Here is a 20,128-nt window from a genome sequence, read left to right as displayed (position 1 = left end):
CAGCCTTACCAAGGCATTATAAAGTGGTATTAACACTTCACGTGATCTTGATTCTATCCCTCTGTTTATGCAGCCTAGAACTGTTAGTTAGCAAACAGGATGCACGTTTATTTATTTATTTTGAATAACAATAAGTATTTCTTATTCCGAGCCCCATTAAAGTCACAGCGGTTACTATTACGCACCCTGTCAAGACCAACACAGCAGTTTCCCAGCTTTGAGAATGTCGCAGAGTCCTTGTCCCGAACGCTGCCTTATCTAGTTCTTAACTCTTTCGTTTCTTCCGGGGGGCGGGGAAACTTGCAAGCCAAAGTGAGCGTCTGCAGACGAGCCAGATCTCTCCCCCCACCCCCACATCTTCAAACTCACAAGAAGCCAAGATTGCTGAGGACCAAGACCGGATGCGGCAGGAGGCCCCCCGAAACGAACCAGGAACTTGCCTTGGCCAAACCAGTTGGTCAAGAAGTCACATCCGTGACAAATACTGCTCGATCGCCTAATGCTCTATGTACTCGCAGGGGTGGAGATCTCCAAACACCCCTGATCTACAACTCCCATAGCGATCGGGAGTGGGTGGGTGGAGAGAGAGGTAGGGAGACGACGCCTGCAAGACGTTTTCCTCCTCGGCTCTCCCCGGGAAAGAAGCCAGGCAGGAGAAGAAGGGGCTGAAAAAGTGGGGCGCCTTTCCCTTTAAGAGGACGAGTTCCCACGATTTGACGTCAGGGTGTTTCTGCACCGCAGCCGGGATCTGATAACCCGTCGGGGAAGGTGGAAGAGGAGGAGGAGGGGGGGCGACCGAGCAAAAGAGCCAGGAGAGGGCAAGAAGCATCCCCGGCCAGCCGCTCGCCCTCCCAGCAGCTCCACACGGCCGTCCACCTCCCGCAGCCACCATGTCCGTGGCGGGCTTGAAGAAGCAGTTCCACAAAGCGACGCAGGTAGGTAGGGCGTCGGGCAAAGCGGGGCTTCTCGAAGGAGATTCCGGATTGAGGCTGGCGGGGGTGGCTGGCAGGCTGGCTGGGTGCAGCGAGAGACAAGAGATGCGTGTTGACTCTTGACCAGCTTTCCCGGGGCTGGGAAGCAAGAGCCGAGGGGGGCCTCTAGGGGGCGCTGCGCTTTGCCTTCCGCGCCCCGGCCCGATGGGGCTGGTGGTGGAAGGGAAAGGGGGCTGCCATGGCCTCATTTCCCCCTCCCTTCCCCTCCAACCCTCCCTCAGGGAGAAGGAAGAACCCGCCAGATGTCGCTTCATTAAAGAGACGGGCTAGGAAAGGAGGTTTTGGGGCGGGGGGGCTGGAGAGAGGAAAGGGACGCGCGGATTTGTGCAGCCTCTTTGGCGCACTTTCTGCAGGAGGCTCCCGTCAAATGTGCCCCGTGGCCCCCCTTTTCTCCCCACCCCCCACCCCAAAAAATGCAAAAACAAAATCCCTCCCCGGGGATTGCAGTAGCAGAAAAGAGAGAGAGAGAGAGAGAGAGAAAACGCTTTGACTGCCAGCATTTGGGCCGCCCAAAGCTGCAGCGGAGAGAGAGACCGTCACGAAGAGATTCCCCGGAGGAGAGAGGCTTCCCCCCCCCCGCCTTTGCGGGAGGTGAAATGGCAGCGCGCCCGCGGGCGCCCTCTTGCCGGCCGTTTGACCCCCACTTTGATGTTCTTTTCCGAACGCGCTTCTTCGGAAAGGACGGATCGAACGTGCAGAGCTCGGTTCTCGGCACGGACGGAGTCGCGCTCTCCTTTGATTCGCCTTTCTCTCCCCCGCCCCCCCCACACACACCACCGACCCTTCCCTGAGGGGCAGCTTGGCCCCTGCAAAGCGTGGGAGACGCGCGTTCATGCCGCCCCCGCTCGGTTGCAAGCCTTTCGCGGAGGGAAAGGGGCGGTGGGGAGAAAAAAGAAGCGAAGTCCGGCGGGCGAGCTGAGGGGATAACATTAATTAATGGCCCTGGTGCTTTTCTGATTGGCTCGCCGGGCCTGGCGCTTATTATGTAAACCTCTTTATCCTGCAGAGGCATCTTCTCTAGGCCTGGATCTTGGCCTCCTCGGATAGAGGAAGACCTGAGTTAAAAAGAAAAAAGAAAAAAAAAAGGGAGACGGGACAGGAAAATCCTACTCTTCTCAGTTTGGGGTGTGTGTGTGGGGGGGGTTGGGGGAAGAAGGTGCTTAAAATTTGACCTTGTCCCATTGATCTGTGCCTGCCGCTGGAGGTGGTTTAAAAATAGATGAAATAATGCGCACAGTTGAGCCCTCGTTGCCGTTTTGGAGAGAATATCTAGGGATTATGTCCGAACAGTCATATTTAAGTTACACAGATGTAAATTCTACTAATTCCACTAGTTGGCTCACTGATTGATTTGCAGAACTGCAGAAAGGAGAGTTCGCTTTCTTTTTAAGGTTGGCATTTCAAAAAAATACTGTTCGGTGATCTTTATTAAGATGTAAACCAAGGGTAGGAAAACTAAGTAAATTCCATAATTGTGGAAACTTTGACCTAAATTCTATGCACCATAAAGACCACTTTTTTTGGGTGAACTATTAAAGAGAGCATAAAGCCATCTTCTAACCGAACTTAGTGACTATAGTTTGTAAAATTTCATGCCCCTGCACCCTTTGATCCACTAAGCAGGAGAAATAGACCTGTGCTGACTTAATGGAACTGTCCATCCTCACACATTTTCTATTTCTAAAAGTATGTTTTTTGGAATTTTTGATCAGTTTGGAGATCACACACAACTCATTTCATACCTCAAAGAGAGTCCTCCAAAGGCTATGACCTGGTATGGCTTGGCTCTGGAATGACATGGGGGCATTTGTGGTGTTACAAGTTGAAATGGGTCCGTTAAGCCTCCGTTGAGGCCTTCTGATTTCTCCCTTAAATTATTACAATTTTTCAAAAGGGGCAAAATTTGCTGGCATTCTACGTTCTGAAAGTAACAAAAGGGAATGAAATTGTTCTACAATGAATATGCACTAATATTCTCTATGCACTAATTGTAACGTTTTGCTCTATCACTTTTATCTAATCTGTCTTCAGTGAGAGCTGCTATTGAAGGTTAAATCTGCCAAGAAGAGGAAAGCGATATTATGTTTTGACAATTTGCTACTAGTTAGGAAAACTAATGTAAATTTTGTATATAAAAAGGTGAGAAAAATTCTCAGTTAAGCGAATAAATGCCATTAGTATTGATAAGAAGAATTTGGATCCTGAATCAAGCAGGTCATCCAATGACACTGGAGCCATTAATTATTCATTTGGATTTGTATGGAAATATAATTCTATCAGTAACAAAAATCCCATGAGTAGATGCATTTGGTTTATGTGGAGAAAGGATATTCCTTACAAAATTTACTATGTCTCATTCACTTCATATAAGTGCCATTACATATCTGCAACATTCATACTGTAAATACAGTGAATGAAAAGCAACCCTGTACAATCTTATGGCATATACATTTTTAAATGCATATGCATTTTTGCTGTGATTTACATTGAAATTGGTTCAGTTTTCTTGACATGCTTCTGGTGAGAGCTGAGCAGGTCAGTTTGGTGATTCCTTGTCCTTTGTTCACCTCTTCAGTCAGTTATAACCCTGAAATAGCATAATTGGACCAGTCTAAGGTCCATATATGTTTGTTATACCTTCCATTAGCTGCATAAAATAAAAGCTGCCCATTTTTCAAGAATTTTGGTATTACAAATATACTGTGTTGATATTCTCAATGAATCCTAAATGTTGCCATAAGTGCCACATTTTTTAAATGAATGGTGTAACAAAAGAGAGTTCAGGGCCCAATGAGAAACTCATAATGATTGGCAGATAAATAATTGGGTAGTACTTTCTGATTTCCTGCCTGAGCAGAGAGTTAGACTAGAAGTCCTCCAAGGTTCCTTCTAACTCTCTTATTCTGCTAAACAGGAGTTACCATGAGCCCGGGATTAAGTAATCAGTTTCTAATTCTCCTTGTTTTCAGCAGTACTTTAGCTCAGTTGCCCTCCAACTGAAGAGGTTCAGAACACCAACAGAACACCAGTATAGGACTCATATAGGACATGATCAGAAAATAGCTTCATTGCATCAGTTCACTGCAGAGGTGGTATTAGTCCTCTCCATTACATAAGCAATATTAGGAAGGATGAAAAGTGAAGGCTGTGTGATGGAAAGTAGCTGTTGATGTAATTTAAAAGTTATTTTTCCTGCATACTTGGGGAAAAAAAGTTTCCAGAAGTTTATCTTTTTTAATATAATTTTTATGAAAGTTTTTTTTAAAAGACAAAAACTAATACAAACTAATATGAGAAAAAAAATCAAAAAGAAAGCTAAAAATGGGAGAAAGTAAAGACAAAATAGAAAAGAAAGGAAAAAGATACAAATAAGTAGCTTCCACTCTTTATATCAGTTATCAGTTATAAGTACAAATATAAATTTAGCTCTTACTCTGTGGTTACATCATTTAAAAAAAAATCTCTTTAAGAATATAACATAGTGGAAAATTTTAATCCTTTCAGCCACATATTTTCCCATTGTTCCATCTGTATATTATAACCAGAAAATTTTCCCAATTTATTATATATTCTTTCACTTCTCCCATCTCATATTTCAATAAAAGTTTATACATTTTAGCAATTATACACTCATCAATTGTGTACAATTACCGTGTTTCCCGTCTTATTTTTTTTTTTGAACCCTGAAATAAGCGCTTGGTCTTATTGCCATGCGCTCAAAAGCCCGATTGGGCTTATTATCAGGGGATATCTTATTTTGGGGGAAACTGGGTATGCTTCAAATTCAGTCTTACAATGTTCAAAACCATAAGTTCTTTTATATAAAAGTAAATAGAATCATTAACCACTATATCCCTCTGCCACCAGTTCTTTTAAGTTTATTTTACATTTTATGTTTCCTTGAAAACTTTTTAATATTTTATAATAATATAAACTTTTTATTTTATTATAATTTTATAATTTTTTATTTTATTATAATATAAACTTTTTAATATTTCACAGTAAGTATTTGTGTTTCTTGTCTACAAAATGCTTCTTGTCTTGTGTGCTTTGGAAACAGGTGGTTTCGAGCACAACCTGCATTTGTAGCTATTTTACATTCTCAGTATGGCACATCTAATATAATGATTTTTTTAGACCCATAGCAACCTTCACTTTTATCATACCACAAATATTCATGCCGCCCAAATCTCAGATTATGTGCTTCTTACTCTAAAAGCCTTCTATTTCTCAACAACCCTACAGTTTCATCCAAACCAAACAGCAAGCTGCAAAATACAGCTTTAAATCAGGTAAACACGAACTTCCTCTTTTGCATCTTATAACACCTTATCAATAAAGGAGAATATTTGTAGCCCAGGGTTGAAATGAGGGTCCTTGGTTGTTGTAGACGTTCCATTACCTAAAAATTAGGTAATATCATCAGTGCAAATCTACTGATTAATACTAGTTTGGATAATGAAACATCTGCAAGGAAACAACCAAGCTCAGAGAGCACCAAGGACGCCTCATTACACCTTATATTTAATTTGTGCTTTCTTTCCCCCTGCCACAATAGTTTAGATATGCCATTGTTCAAATGGTACATCAGTTGCCAAAACATTATCTAAAACAGAAATCTCATTTTAGGAAAAACATTTTTAATCACAATAATTCTCCCCAGTAATGTCCATTGTAATTTTTCTCCCTTCTTAACAGACCTTTTCAAACTTCATTCCATGCCTTAACATAGTTGTTTTGAAATAACATGCAATTCATATTTGTCATAGAAATACCAAGCTGTTATTTTCTCAGTTTTAAAGCTTATCTGATTCATCAATTCTGTTCCATCTTCTATTTTCACATTTTTGTTAATATTCTCATCTTTTTTTTATCTTAAAACCTGCTAATGAACCAAATTCATTTAATTTGCATACTACTATTTCATTTCCCTTTAAAGGATCTGACCAAGTCATCTGCACAACCCTTAACTTATAAATTTTGTTTTTTCAGTCTTTATTTCCACAATCATTTAATCTTTTATATGTATTCAGTATTTCAAGGAAAATAAGAGAAGGGAGAGTGGTTATTTTTGTCTTATTCCTTTTTGTATCTCAGAGTATTGTTAGAAATCCATTAAAAATTCTTTGGGTTTTTTTGTGAAGTATAAATCGATCTTATCCATTTTCTAAGTTTCCTCTGCAATTTGTATCTTCCAAAATCTTGAACAGGAAAGCCCAGTTCACATTGTCAAAAGACTTATCTGCATCTAAGAAGATCAATGCAGCTTTCTCCAAATACTCAAAAATATTCAACATATTTCTAACATTGTCCTTTAAACTGTATGTTAGGTAAAAAAAAATGATGTTCATGAATATGTTGCAAAATTGTTTTTGGTCTTGGTTATCTCATATATTAGTTTCACCTTTTAAGTTGCATTACTGAAATAAATGAACTTTTGCACGATATTCTAATTTTTCGAGTTTCACCTGTATATGTGCCACTTTTGTTCCTGGTTTCTTTAATAGCATGCTTTTATTCCCATGGTTGAAAAGTCTTTTTATGTGGACATAGCTGAGTTAGAAAGCTGACAGGTGTTACTGATGTACCTGTTTTCCTCCTCCTCCTTTTTCTTTGCTTTTTCTGCTGATAAAGGAACAAGTCACGGGTTAAGATTAATCCCTTACATTTTAAGGGAAGCTTAAAATGTTCCTACTGGGAATAAGGGTAATTCAATTCCTAATGAGTAAGATTTAAGGGTTGTAAACCAATTTATTAAGTGCTGAATTTACAGTTGAGATGAAAAGGTTTTGAGATTTACACAGTGGTGAAGTGTTGAAGTTAATAGAGTTGCTTTAGATGGTTAAAGAAAATTATGGGACAAAATGTGCAATTTCTCCAGAGGTTCTGAAGATAAAGTGCACAAACTAAAACTTTTGTCCTTAATCAATATCTCATGTGGTGATAAGGGTTACTGAGGTGACTTTGAATCAAACCTAACTAACATGGCCAGTAGTAAGGATTGATGAAGTTGTAGTCTGAACAACAATAGAAGGTCACATTCTGTCCATTTCTGGTGTAGTAAGAACACATCCTTCAGTTTAGCCAATTAATGTTTCTCTGATTATTTGACTTTTTTACTTAATTGGTATCTCCCAACTGTAACCCAATAGATAACCCTTCTGTGTCATTTTCAGCTATCAGTTCTTTCAAAGCATCGTCCATGTTAAAATAGTCATCTTTGGAAATGTTAAGACTAATCTGGCTTACTTCAGAATGTCACACAAAAAAATCAATCTACATCCAAACCATCTAAACAAGGGAATCCTACTGCTAATTTATTTTGATGGTCAAATTAGATGCGACACAAAGATTGTCTCTATTAGGAGGGGGCTGTAATTTTATTTTTGTGAAATTCATATCTTTAGCAAAAAAGATGGAAGGAAATCTTTCTGATAATGTTTAAATACGAATATTAACTTTGTAGCCATAGATCAGGGATGAAATGCTCCCGATTCTGACTGGATCTAGTGATCCGGTAGTGATCGTGGCCTGTGGTTCGGCAATCCGGTAGCGATGGCAGAGCAAAGTTCCACTCACCCGCCTGGGTGTCATTAATTCCTGGCAGTGGTGGATTTTAAAATTTTTTACTACTGGTTCTGTGGGTGTGGCTTGGTCGGCGTGGCTTGATGGGTGTGGCAGGGGAAGGATACTGCAAAATCTCCATTCCCACCCCACTCCAGGAGAAGGTTACTGCAAAAATCCCCATTTCCTCCTGATCAGCTGGGAATTGGGAGGCAGAGAATAGATGGGGGCGGGGGCAGTCAGAATTTTTACTACCTGTTCTCCAAACTACTCAAAATTTACGCTACCGGTTCTCCAGAACTGGTCAAACCTGCTGAAACCCACCTCTGCTTCCTGGCTTTAACCAGGAAGTAATGTGTTTTTTACCTTTTGCGCATTGCATGCAGCATGTACACTTCTGAACCAGTAAGGAAGGTAAGTAGATTTCACCCCTGCCCTAGACCAGGGTTGTCAAACTGGTGGCCCGCGGACTGGATATGTCATGTGCAGGCCATGCCCACCCCAACTCTGCTAAGGGGAAAAACGTCACCTGACAGCAACATGATGCCGCAAGTTTGAAACCCAGTGCCCTAGACTGTCCAGTGGACAGTCTGGAGGTCAGAAGTGACTGCCAGAGTCTCCAAATTGCTGACTTGAAATTAAGCAGGAAAAATGCATAGATTTCAGTGGTATACTTTTTTGGCTTTTTAAGGGTTGGGATGAAATTGGTGGCCTTGCAGAGGTCTAAGTTTCCATTTGCATTTATAACCACCTAGAAAGCTGGGGAAAAATGGGTCACCCTTTTCTGGTGTCATCTTCAGAAGCTTCAGATGGCCTCCTGCAGCCATCTGGAGGGTTAGATGAAGTGAGGACACAAATCCTTCAAATATTGCCTGTCCCTGATCGATATCCATAATTTGATTTAGATCCATAAATAATGGATGAGTATGATTTATATCCACAAATAATTACCAAACCATCTGGTAAACTCAAGGTTTCTTTAAAGGTTAATATTGATATGCATGCATACATTAAAACATGTAAATATAACATCTTGCTGCTTGTCAGCTAATGCCATTGTGCACTGAAAATTGATTTATAAAAATTTCTACTATTCTTCATCAATCCATTTGCAATTTCAGATTCTCTGTTAAAAAAAATTTCCTCTGGATTAAAATTACAGAATTTTAAGAAAGGCCTTATATACACTCAGTCACCACTTTAATAATAATAATAATAATAATAATAATAATAATAATAATAATAATAATAATAATAATAATAATAATAATAATATTTTAATTTGTATACCGCCCTTCTCCCGAAGGACTCAGGGCGGTTTACAGCCACAATAAAATACAAAAAACAACACATACAATACTAAAAACAAACATTAAAAAACTTATTCAATTTGGCCCCTTATAAAATAAACTATTGACCCTGTAAAATTAATAAAAATTTAAACCCATAAAAACAGTTAAAAATTTAAAAATTCAAGCCAGTCCAGCGAGACGGAATAAATAATTTTTAAGTTTGCGGCGAAAGGTCCGGAGGTCGGGTAGTTGTCGAAGTCCAGGGGGAAGTTCGTTCCACAGGGTAGGAGCCCCCACAGAGAAGGCCCTTCCCCTGGGAGCCGCCAGTCGACATTGCTTGGCTGACAGCACCCTAAGGAGTCCCTCTCTGTGAGAACGCACCGGTCGCTGGGAGATAGAAGATGGCAGTAGACGGTCCGGTAAATATCCCGGTCCTAAGCCATGGAGCGCTTTAAAGGTGGTCACCAATACCTTGAAGCGCACCCGGAAGACAACAGGCAGCCAGTGCAGTCTGCGCAGGATGGGTGTTACATGGGAGCTCCGCGCTGCTCCCTCGATCACCCGCGCAGCCGCATTCTGGACTAACTGGAGCCTCCGGGTGCTCTTCAAGGGGAACCCCATGTAGAGAGCATTGCAGTAGTCCAAGCGAGAGGTAACAAGAGCATGAGTGACCGTGCATAGGGCATCCCGGTCCAGGAAGGGGCGCAACTGGCGAATCAGGTGAACCTGATAAAAAGTTCTCCTGGAGATGGTCGTCAAGTGGTCTTCAAAAGACAACCACCCATCCAGGAGAACCCCCAAGTTGTGCACCCTTTCCATTGGGGCCAATGACTCGCCCCCAACAGTCAGCCGCGGCTGCAGCTGATTGTACCGGGATGCTGGCATCCACAGCCACTCCGTCTTGGATGCCGGCACCCCGGTACAGTCCATATATGCAACATTGTTATATGTTAATTGATTTTTCTTCCTGCATTGCCTATTTATCTTAAGGATTTCTGCCTTTGGTGTGATTTTTCTTCAGCACAGTACCTTGGTTTATTTTAATGCTTTGTGTGATGATGCAAATCAATCATGTAATAATAAACTTTATTACTAATCTAGGGTTTAGTGTCATGAACTTCAAAAAATGTGTTGGAGTTTACTGTGGATTTCATTGCATTCTATTCTAAGCAATGAAATACAAGATTATTATTTTTGCTGACAAGTTTTCAAGGGACTTGAACTAATTTGTATCTATTTCAGCATACTTTTCCACTCAAGGCTATGGCACACGAGTTCTATTTCATACCAGAAAAGCAAAAAAGGTATACTTGCTTGTTTCCTTGTGGCTTAGCTCTGAATCTTATTGTAGATTTAAGCATTGAGTCAGATTTGACTAGTTCTGGAATGATAGATGGGTTCATTTCCACAATTCCACGCTAGATTCCTGAACCTGATCGAGGGCTCACTGCTATGTCTGAATATATTTCCCCTTAAATCTTGTTAAATTCAGGCATCTGTTGATGAATAACTTCTGTCACAAGTCTTTGATAGTTCCCTCCTTCACTCCCAAGTGAATTCATATTGTTGGAGAACCTGGAAATTGTTGTGACCTAGGCCCAAGTAGTTATTAGCAGACACAATCAGTCCTAAACCAACCTATTTTATTAGAACAGCTGAGAATTACTTCATTCTCAGCTTAGTCCAAATTAATTCCAAAGCAGATTCTTCATAAACAGTTCTTCGGCCTTATCACCAACCTTTGTCTTCTTTGGCACCCTGCCAAAGGCTTTTCTTGGCAAAACCCCACAAAGTTCAGAAGCAAGAGACACTGACAAGAAACAACTGTAGCAATGTTGCTTTCCTACAAAGATCCCAAGAGCCTTTGCTGCTCTTTTAAGCCTTCTGGGAGGGGCCAATCATCTGACCTTACTCCCGAGTTGTCCTTTTTGCTTTAGTTGCTCTTGCCTTCTGGCAGCTCTTCACATGTGTGCACTAGGAACAGGCTCCTCCTGTTCCTCTGCCTCTCTGCTATCTGCCTCTGGAGGGTCTGGAGTCCGTGCATCGCTCCCAGATGCCTCTGGCCCCATCTCTGCCTCCTCGTCCAGGCCTTCCCCTGACTCCACGACTGGCCCATTGCTCTCCCCAGCCTCCTCACTGTCCGACTCTGCTGCCAGCTCTGCAGGCTGCTGGCAGACCACAACAGAAATAAGTGAAAAAAAACAGGGCCTTAAAGACTTCCCTTTATCCAGATGAGCACATGTAGAGGTATCAATTCCAGTTAATGATCATAGGATATATATTTTTTGGTAACTTTTGGCAATTTAGTGAATTGGACATAGAACAATACTGATCTTTCAGTAAATATAGGGAGATTCAAGTCGGCTAAAAATAAGTATTTCTTCACTTAGGCCTCGTTTTATCTGTGACATTTATTGCCCTTAAATGAGATTTGATAGCTATCCATTTAAATAATTTGAGAACGATTCATTAATATTTAATTAATTCACAGAGATTAATTTATTAATGGCTGGATAGCTGTTAATTATATCTCAAAGTGAATGGCAAGTCTTGGAATTGTAGGAATTGGCAGAGGAGAAAAATTCATATTTGTGAATTCCTTCAATGATTTTGGTTGCCCCTCTGAAATACACTAATTGGGCTGATCCAGTTGATATCTCCTTATTTAGTATGGTTGCTAAAATAAATAAAAAGCACTTCTGAATTTCCTGTGACTGGGGAGCACCAGAAAGACCTGTTGTATTAAGTTTAGAAAAACAGCCCAACACTCTACAAATGACAGGGAAACTGCATAATCTTTCACTGTAAAGTGGTAGAAAGATGTTGAAAGTTCCTTACTCAGCTTTGGAATCTGTGAGTATGTGTGTCTGTGCACGTTGTCATTACAATGTAATGTGTTGAATCTGGGAGTTTAAACTACTCTAATAACAGTTGCTCTCTTCCATATCAGTTTTTTGTAGGGTCTATTTTGTGCTATAGTTTTTCTATTTTTGTCATTAAATTGTGTGAAAACTGCCTAGAGAAACATATTTTAATTTTCCACAGGATTACAGTACAAAGCTTCTTAACCTTTCAGTCTTTGCCAATCCTGTGTTTAAACTTTGAGTATGACACAAATACTTCTCCATCTGACATGCTGGAAAATGCCTGAAATCCCTAGCCAGTTTTCTATGAAATTGAACAGGTTTTTGAGCATTTTGCAAAGTGCATGATTCTGTAGAAGATGAAAAAGGGAAATCTGCATATGCCAGAATTTGTAAAGGTTTCTCTAAGGACTACATTTGTCTTGGTGAAGGTTGTGTTTTACATTTCCTTAGTAACTGAACTAATCCAGGCATCCAGACTAATAATCTCCTTGTTTGTTTGTCCCTTTCAAACATGGGGATTACTGAAATATTTAACATGGGTGCGTTATGGATTCACATTAAAGTACTGCCACTTCTGTTTTCATGCAGAGATAAATTCCTACACTGTTATTTGCCATATAAAAGTTAAAATGGTTGGATTAAAACATTAGCGAATTAGAATTATGGGATCCATAGTGGTTAAATTGAGTGTTCATTAATTGATGAGTCATTCTTATGGTCAATCTGTTCCTGAGTTTCTAATCTCGTGCTAATATGGTGGCCTCTAAATCATGATTTATGGCTATAGGCAGACTTACATATATATGAATTTGAAATTTATTGTTGTCTATGCTACATTGAGTTACTTAAAAGAATATTCTTAAACTAATGAAAGTTTAGTACATTGTACATACCCAGCTGCTATTTCATCTTTGATAGAAAGCTGATTCCTATGACTTTTCAGAGAAATCTGAAAAATGATAAATGTGCTATGAGATTAGTTATTATTATCTGATGCCCGTTTATTCAGATTACTATTCAGCAAATATTCAAATATTCCTTTAACTTACCTGTTAAGTATATATTTATATTAAAAGAAACCAACATTTTGCATATCAAGTGTGGGGAAAAAATTATGCTCAACCCAAGCTCAGTCCATTTATTTAACTCCATTGTCTTGAGAATGAAACCCATGAAAGTGAGTTGATTTGGGCTAGGCTACATTATATTTATTCCTTTCACTGAAGGTGTTTTTTCAGAAGGCAACTGGACTTTGTCTTTTATTTTATTTATTTATTTTATTTATTACATTTGTATACTGCCCTTCTCCCGAAGGACTCAGGGCAGTTTACAACCAATTTTGCTTGAAGTGGTTCTGCTTCTCATACCAGAAGCTTCTTCAGTTTGGACTGAATGGTGGAGAATGGAAGCGAAATGTCTTCAAGCAAAAGACTGTCTAATTTCTTTTTGAAAAAGCACCTTTGGCACAACCATGACCTGGATGACTAAGAACCTCCATAGACGTTCCTCTCACTGAGGTTTTTAACCACACAGATTCTTGAGACACTACTTCCCCTGCTCAAAACAAAATAAAACCTGAATGAAGAAATTGACACCATTCAGTATGGAACAGATCAATTTCTAAAGCTCTTAGAAATCTTGGGTTCCTCCAGTCTACTGTCAGAGACAAGCCTTTGGATGGCAAAAATTGTGGAGAACAGAACCCTGTATAAAGTAACTAGAATTTAACCCAAGGGCATCTCTGCCTTTTGAATAATGCTTGAATCCTCAGGGCTTTAACTGCCTCAGCAGCTCGCTTTTTTTCAGAGCAGAAGTCATATACGGAAATTGCTCTTCCATAATTTCCCATGAAACCATGAATTGTGTTTGACAGATGTGCAGTTATTCCTTTTTCATATTTGGGATTTACATTACTGTTTTGTCTTTAGAGTTGGCAGCCATTATCTATGCAGCACTTTCCTTTGCACTTATTTGGTCCTAAATATTACGGCTCTGAGAATTTGTTTTTCCTCTCTTGATAAGCTGTTTGCTTTTCCCTGTGCTGTTTGGGGCAACTTCCCCCCAACACCAGCCTCCCCACCATGTGTCTGGAGACAGGCTCTGAATGCTGGAATCCAATTAAAATGTCCCTGTGGGCCTCTCGCATTCCCTGTTTCTCTTTGTTGCAAACCTGTAGAGTTAACAAGCAATAGAATGATGCTGCACACTCTGCTCCCACAGCTCAGAGTATGATTATTTATTGAGTGCTTCCAGCCTGCATGATGAATACATTATTCTCCAACAAAGAAGGCAGCCTAATTTAAAATGGATAGTTGATAATGATATTGAATTTCTTAAATGGCAGGTTGGCATACCAGCAGTTGCCTCTCATTAAAAGCATCAGGCAGTGGGAGAATGCTACGATAAAACTACCACAGTGTGATTTTTTTCTGACATTTTCTTGCCATGCTACAATTTACTGTTATCCTACAATTCTGTTGTAATTCAGGTGCTTTCAACTTTTGTGGCTGTTTTCAAAATATATGGGTATGGTACATTTGCTATTATTTAAGTAGAAAAATACATTGTAAATATAGTGACAATGGTTGCAAATTGGCACATTGGAAGCGGTCTATTCTGAGTAGTAAATAAACAAATAAATCTATTAGATAAGGCAACTATTTCAAAGCAATCAACACTAGTAAGCTCACATTTAATGATACATTTGATGAAGTAAATGTAACTAAGCCATTCTAGATCAAATCCTGCAGACCCAATGTCATTGGGTGTAATATTTTACAATAAAGAGGATTTATTCCCAAAGCAGAATTAACTTTTTCAGCTGAGTTGAATTTCTGGGAACCATAATGCTATAGTTCTTAAAGTCAGTGTGTCAATTCTTTGCAATATGAAGAAACAATTCAAAATTCTATCCCCTTTTCTATTCTGTCTTTTCAATCTAATTTATGAATGTTTCCCAAATCCCAGCATGATGTATATCTGTTTCATTATTACCACCCCTGCTGCTTTCACTTTTGTTTTATATTTAGAACTGAAGCAACATTAATAAATAGGAAGTTATTCTAAATGGACACGAAACTCTTCCATTCTGGTTTCAGTCTTTAAAAATCAATTTCCAATCAAGATATGTCGCGGCTGCTTTTGAGATTACAAAAGCATTTTGTAATCATTTAGCATTAAACCAAACCTCCTGAGATTTAAGAAATAGTCAGAAACTGAAAATCAAGAATCAATTGATTAAGTACCCAGAAGTGAGCCAAAGGACACTGGTTGTAGTATCCAGGATCTTAGGGAAGGGAGCTGAGAATATAGGCAGTCCTCGACTTATGGCCACAATTGCGACTAGAATTTCTGTGGCTAAGGAAAGCAGTTAAGTGAGTCACATCTAATTTTACTACTACTTTGCCACAGCCGTTAATCAAATTAATACAGTTGTTAAGTGAAACACAAGGTTGTTAAGCCAATATGGCTTCCCCTATTGACTTTGCTTGTTGGAAGCCAGCCAGGAAGGTACAAATGCTCTCATGTGACCTGGGATATTGCAGCCATTGTAAATACATCCTGGTTGCCAAATGCCCAGTTTTTGATCATGTGATCGTAGGGATGCTGCAACAGTCATAAGTGTGAGGATCAGTTGTATTTAACTATTTTCAGTGTCACTGTAACTTCAGACAGTTGTTAAATGAATGGTTATAAGTCAAGGAGTCGCCTAGAAGAAAAGCAAATAAAGTAGGGAACATTAAGAGGAGATAAGTAGATTAAAAAATATCCAGGCATAAAATCAAAAGTACAAGGGTTTAATAAGAAACCCTTATACAGCATATTGGGAGGCATTCGTAGGCTGGATTGAAAAGCTAGAAGGTAGGAAGGTCATTCCAGTTAAGTAACTTGGCTGCTAAATAATTAAGTGCATGGAACCAGTCTTCAGAATACAGTAGATTTCTGAAAGGCGAGAAATTGCTGAACCCATCCAATATGACTCTTTCTGAGTAAGGGAAACATAGCTTGAAGCAGTTTTAAACCTTTATTATATTTAAAATGGAAAGCCTTTGGGAGTGTGTATCATCAATGCTGCATAATAGAAATTGCATTCATAACTGCAGTAAAGCTACCAAAATTCAATACAAAAGGCTAAAACTAAAACAGGCCCCACAGTCTCAAATGCCACAGTTTACACAAAACATTTGGTAATTGTGCGATCGCAATGGACATCACTAGATCACACGTATATCTTCATTATGTGATAACTGCAAAGTTAAGGATAATCACAAGCTTTTCTCAATGAAATAGACAAATTCATCCAGGTAAATCTAACAGAAGTATTAGACCAGTGTTGGTTTGCCCAGGTGAAGCATTTCATTCTCCATTGCAGCAAAGCTGGCTGAGGAACTCTGGGAGTTGAAGTCCACAAGTCTTAAAGGGACCAAGGTTGGGGACCCCTGTTCCATTGCATCTACCACTTCTTACCTTTAATACAAAGTGATATGCTACATGCCTACACCTGTTAATCTGAAATGAACTATTTTTTATTTGTTAAACTGTGTCATTTCCTAGCCATACAAATCTGTTCTAAAAACTCTCCAGCTTCCAGAATTCCAAGTTATGTCAGCTTGCACCTCCAATAAATGGAACAACAACAACAACAACAAAAGGCCTTGAGAACTGACACTTTAAAAACAATGTCTTAATGGAATGCCATGAATACAGAGCTTCACCACCATAGATTTTATTTATTTATGAAATTTGTAAAACCGCCCATCTCACCAAAAGTGATCCTGGGCAGTGTACAACAATCGCATAAAAACCACAAATATAAAAACAACAGATGTAAAAAAAATATAAAAATCTACATTAAGAAATAAATAATATAACAAACAAATACACTAGTATATTTGTTAGTAAAGTATTTAATAAATCATCTATATAATAGAGGAAGCTCTAGCAACTATAATTACAAAGGAATTGATCATAAAATGCGCTATTCCAAAGCTTAATAAAAATATCAAGAGAAACTGTCTGATCTGTAGTTTTTGATTGTTTAAGTGCCCTCAAATCATTGTTAACTCTTAGCAATCACAAAAATAGATTTTCTCTATGGTGATCTGTCCCTATCCCTGGTCCTTCACTAATTCAAAATGCTGTAGCAGCAATTGATTCTATCCATCTTGCAGCTGCTAGAGCTCTTCATCTTTTTCCTTCCACCTTTCCCAGCATTAAATCCTTCACCAGAAAATTGTACCTGCACATAATGTTTCAGATAAACTGATTCATGGTAAATTGAGCTATTTTTGAAAGGTTGAGTTTGCTAAAGGGCCCAATTCCCCCCATGTAACATGGGTCCGGCACTATGGTAATTGTATAGTTCAGTAAATAGGCATATAGAATAATTATCAATTGTGTGCATTAAGGCTGTACGTACACAACCCAGAGTCACATGTGTAAGGCGGGTGGCTATTTAAATTTATGCTGTTTAGTTTTGGAAGCAGAAGCAAAAAAGTGAATACGTATGCTATGAGGTTGCAGAATTGTTATCAGCCTGGGTCGATCAGCACCATGGACAGTGGTCAGCATAGATTCCCCCCCCCCCCCTTGCTTCTTGCCTACTAATCAATCTGGTGATTGCAGGGACAAGTCTGTGCAGTTTCTAGGCAGTATTTTCAAAAGTGATTCTGCCCAAGGCTGAGACAGGAAGATTGGACAAAAATCACCTCTTAGTTCTGTGTCTAAAGCAAAACTAGAACTCAAGTTTCCTCCTTCTAGTCTCTAGTTCCTTAACCACTAGATCGAACTGGCTCGAATATGTTAAAAACGGAGTTTGGAAACAGTTACAGAAGATAATATTTATCTTACTTGCTAATTCAACACAATACGGAATGATGTCTATGTATACACCTGTTGATTGGTTGGCTGAATGAATAAACAGATGGAATTTGTAACCAAAGCAGGGTTTCATGTTGTGATAAATGAGATAGATTCTGTTGCTCGTTACACTAAAAGCATAAATTAAGTCACATATGCAGATTTAAAATGCATCTGGGAAATGCTTGCATTCTTCAAACTGCGCCTACTGCATTTATATCCAAAATGTTGTTTCTGCAGCAGCACCTACTTAGCAGCTCATATATCCAAAGGCAATTTATAAAACTTCAAAAGGACACAAGTAGTAAGCATGCTTAAATGATGCTAAACCTTTCCCTGCTGTTTTACATTTAGTTTTGAATGTAGGCATAAATACAACGTAGCCATGTTATCAACTTGCATTCTTTTCCCTCAAAATCGTTCTAAAATCTGAAAGATGCCTTTGCGTATTCCTCTTCAAATGTATACATTTCAAAATTTAGCATTCAAAATTGGAGTACTATGGGCTTGCCTCTTAACCAATTTCTTCAATTTGATACTATATGATGTGTTGGACTTCAGTTCTTATAACCTCTAGGTAGCTAATATAGGAAGGCAATTTTATTTTAAAATCTATGGTTCTTTTTATTTGGAATACAAAGGGGTAGGTTTGTATGGTCCCAAATGGAAGCTATTAATTAATCTTAAACTGCATGGTAATTTTTTTTCAGCTTTTCAGGTGATAGTGTAGACCCATGGTGGTGAACCTATGGCATCCGTGCCACAAGCATGCAGTGCCCTCTGTGGGCACGTGAGCCATTGCCCCAGTTCAGCTCCACTGCACATGCACCGTGCCTCCTGCTGGCCAGCTGGTCGTTGGGTCTCTGCTGTGCATGCATCTGGGGTGGGGCCCATGTGAGGGGGCCACACATGCATGTGCGGAGGCAGGGCATTGCAGGGGGGCCACGTGTGCATATGCTGGGTTGGGACACGAGCAGGCTTTGTGCGGGAGGGCTCATGAATGTGCGGGGGCAGGGCGCATGTGGAGGTGCATGCCCATGTGTGGTGTGCATGTATGGGGGCATGTGCATACATGGGGTGGGGCATATTGGGGCGCTCCGTGCGCACATTGTATTTTGGGGGCTTGGGCATGCACGTGTGTGCACTTTGGTCACTCAGTCTGGAAAAGGTTAGTCATCATTAGGGTAGACCATTCTTCCCAGTCCACCTCTGGATTTTGTATTTGACAATTATTAGTAGTAATTCTATTTCATCCAGCAATTGTAGTTTTCAGTTGTCTTTTCTTTCTCTTTCCTCTGTTTAACAGAATAATTGTGTGCTTCTTTGCAGGAGAATTATACAAGATTAACTTTCCAGCTTGGAGTCAGAGAAAATATATCAAATGAGTCTAGGTGACAAGTTTGGGATGTGTATCTCTACAGTCAATTACAAGACTGAAGGTGACACATCACAGCAGTGTTAATTAATTAATGAAGTTGTGCCAAAATAGAAAGAAAGGCTGTTGCTCGTCCTTGATCCTTCAGGGATAGATAAAAGTTGAAATTATCCAGATGAATGTGAACAAAATAATTGACTGCATACAGTGTTATCATCTGCTACGTTTGATTAATCCAGTAACCTCTGGAAAGTCTAGTTACATAAGCAAAATGGGACTGTTCCAACAAAAGTTTTAACGTTCTCTTAAATCTCACTGAATTTAACTGAGAACTAGGGCACAAATGTTGCACAAAACAAATGGTGGATAAAGATAAATCCTCCTAGGGTAGATCTTTTTCCCCCAGTTCTCCAGACCAGATTTTTTTTTTAGCAAAGGGAAAGCAAAGTTCTTTTAACATCCTATGGAAGCATAGTCTAAGCCAGGGGTCTGCAAACTTGGCTCTTTTAAGACTTGTGGACTTCAACTCCCAGAGTTCCTCTGCCAGTTTGCAGACCCCTGGTCTAAGCAACACTAAGAGAGTTTCCCTTTTGTCCCCTACTCTTGTGAGGGAGTTTGGGATGAAAGACAACTTCAAATCATCCAATCAGCTCAGCAAATGAGTGGAAACTTGACAGTAGGTCCTCCCTGTTCCCACTGATCCTCTACATCAGAGCATTTTCGTATATTCAGTTAATTTCTGATGTAGATTCCTGAAATGCTGAACTCTGATGTACATCTAAGGCTTCAGAAATTTGTGCCTGATGGTGATAGGAGTGTATCTCTGTTGCACTCTTGAGTCTAGGATAGGTTTTTTTGTTTCTGCTCCTCCCACTAAAACCTCTCTTTAACATGATAATTTTAATCGAATTTTAAATTTCATCATTGAGTTTCATGGAATTCTATTGTAAGTTTACTTGGGTGTTAATACCACCAAGCCTTTACATATTTCATATTAATACCACAATTTATTTATTTGTGTGTGTGTGTTTGTATGTATATATAAGCGGTATTGTTTCTAGGGATGAGTCTGTGATATAATCTCTCTCTCTCTCACTCCCCCCCCTTCTCTCTTGAAAGTTGGCCTTTCAACAGTGTATCAGAAGTTGCCCTCTAAGAAAGTGTGTGGGGGGGGGGGTC

The 20,128-nt window shown here is 39.6% G+C and overlaps 1 protein-coding gene across 1 annotated transcript in view; it reads left to right on the top strand.

Annotated features, from left to right (window-relative positions):
- Window positions 1–398: 398 nt before the first annotated feature.
- SH3GL2 (SH3 domain containing GRB2 like 2, endophilin A1) overlaps window positions 399–20,128 on the top strand; it is a 101,724-nt gene continuing 81,994 nt past the window's right edge. The window contains exon 1 of the mRNA XM_058170748.1: window positions 399–935. Coding sequence (XP_058026731.1) covers window positions 891–935 — 45 coding nt within the window. The 5' untranslated portion in view covers window positions 399–890. The remainder of the gene's footprint in view (window positions 936–20,128) is intronic.

This window comes from Ahaetulla prasina, chromosome 2 (assembly GCF_028640845.1).
Source record: "Ahaetulla prasina isolate Xishuangbanna chromosome 2, ASM2864084v1, whole genome shotgun sequence".
NCBI classification, from domain to species: Eukaryota; Metazoa; Chordata; class Lepidosauria; order Squamata; family Colubridae; genus Ahaetulla; species Ahaetulla prasina.
This window is presented reverse-complemented; position numbering and strand designations above follow the sequence as displayed.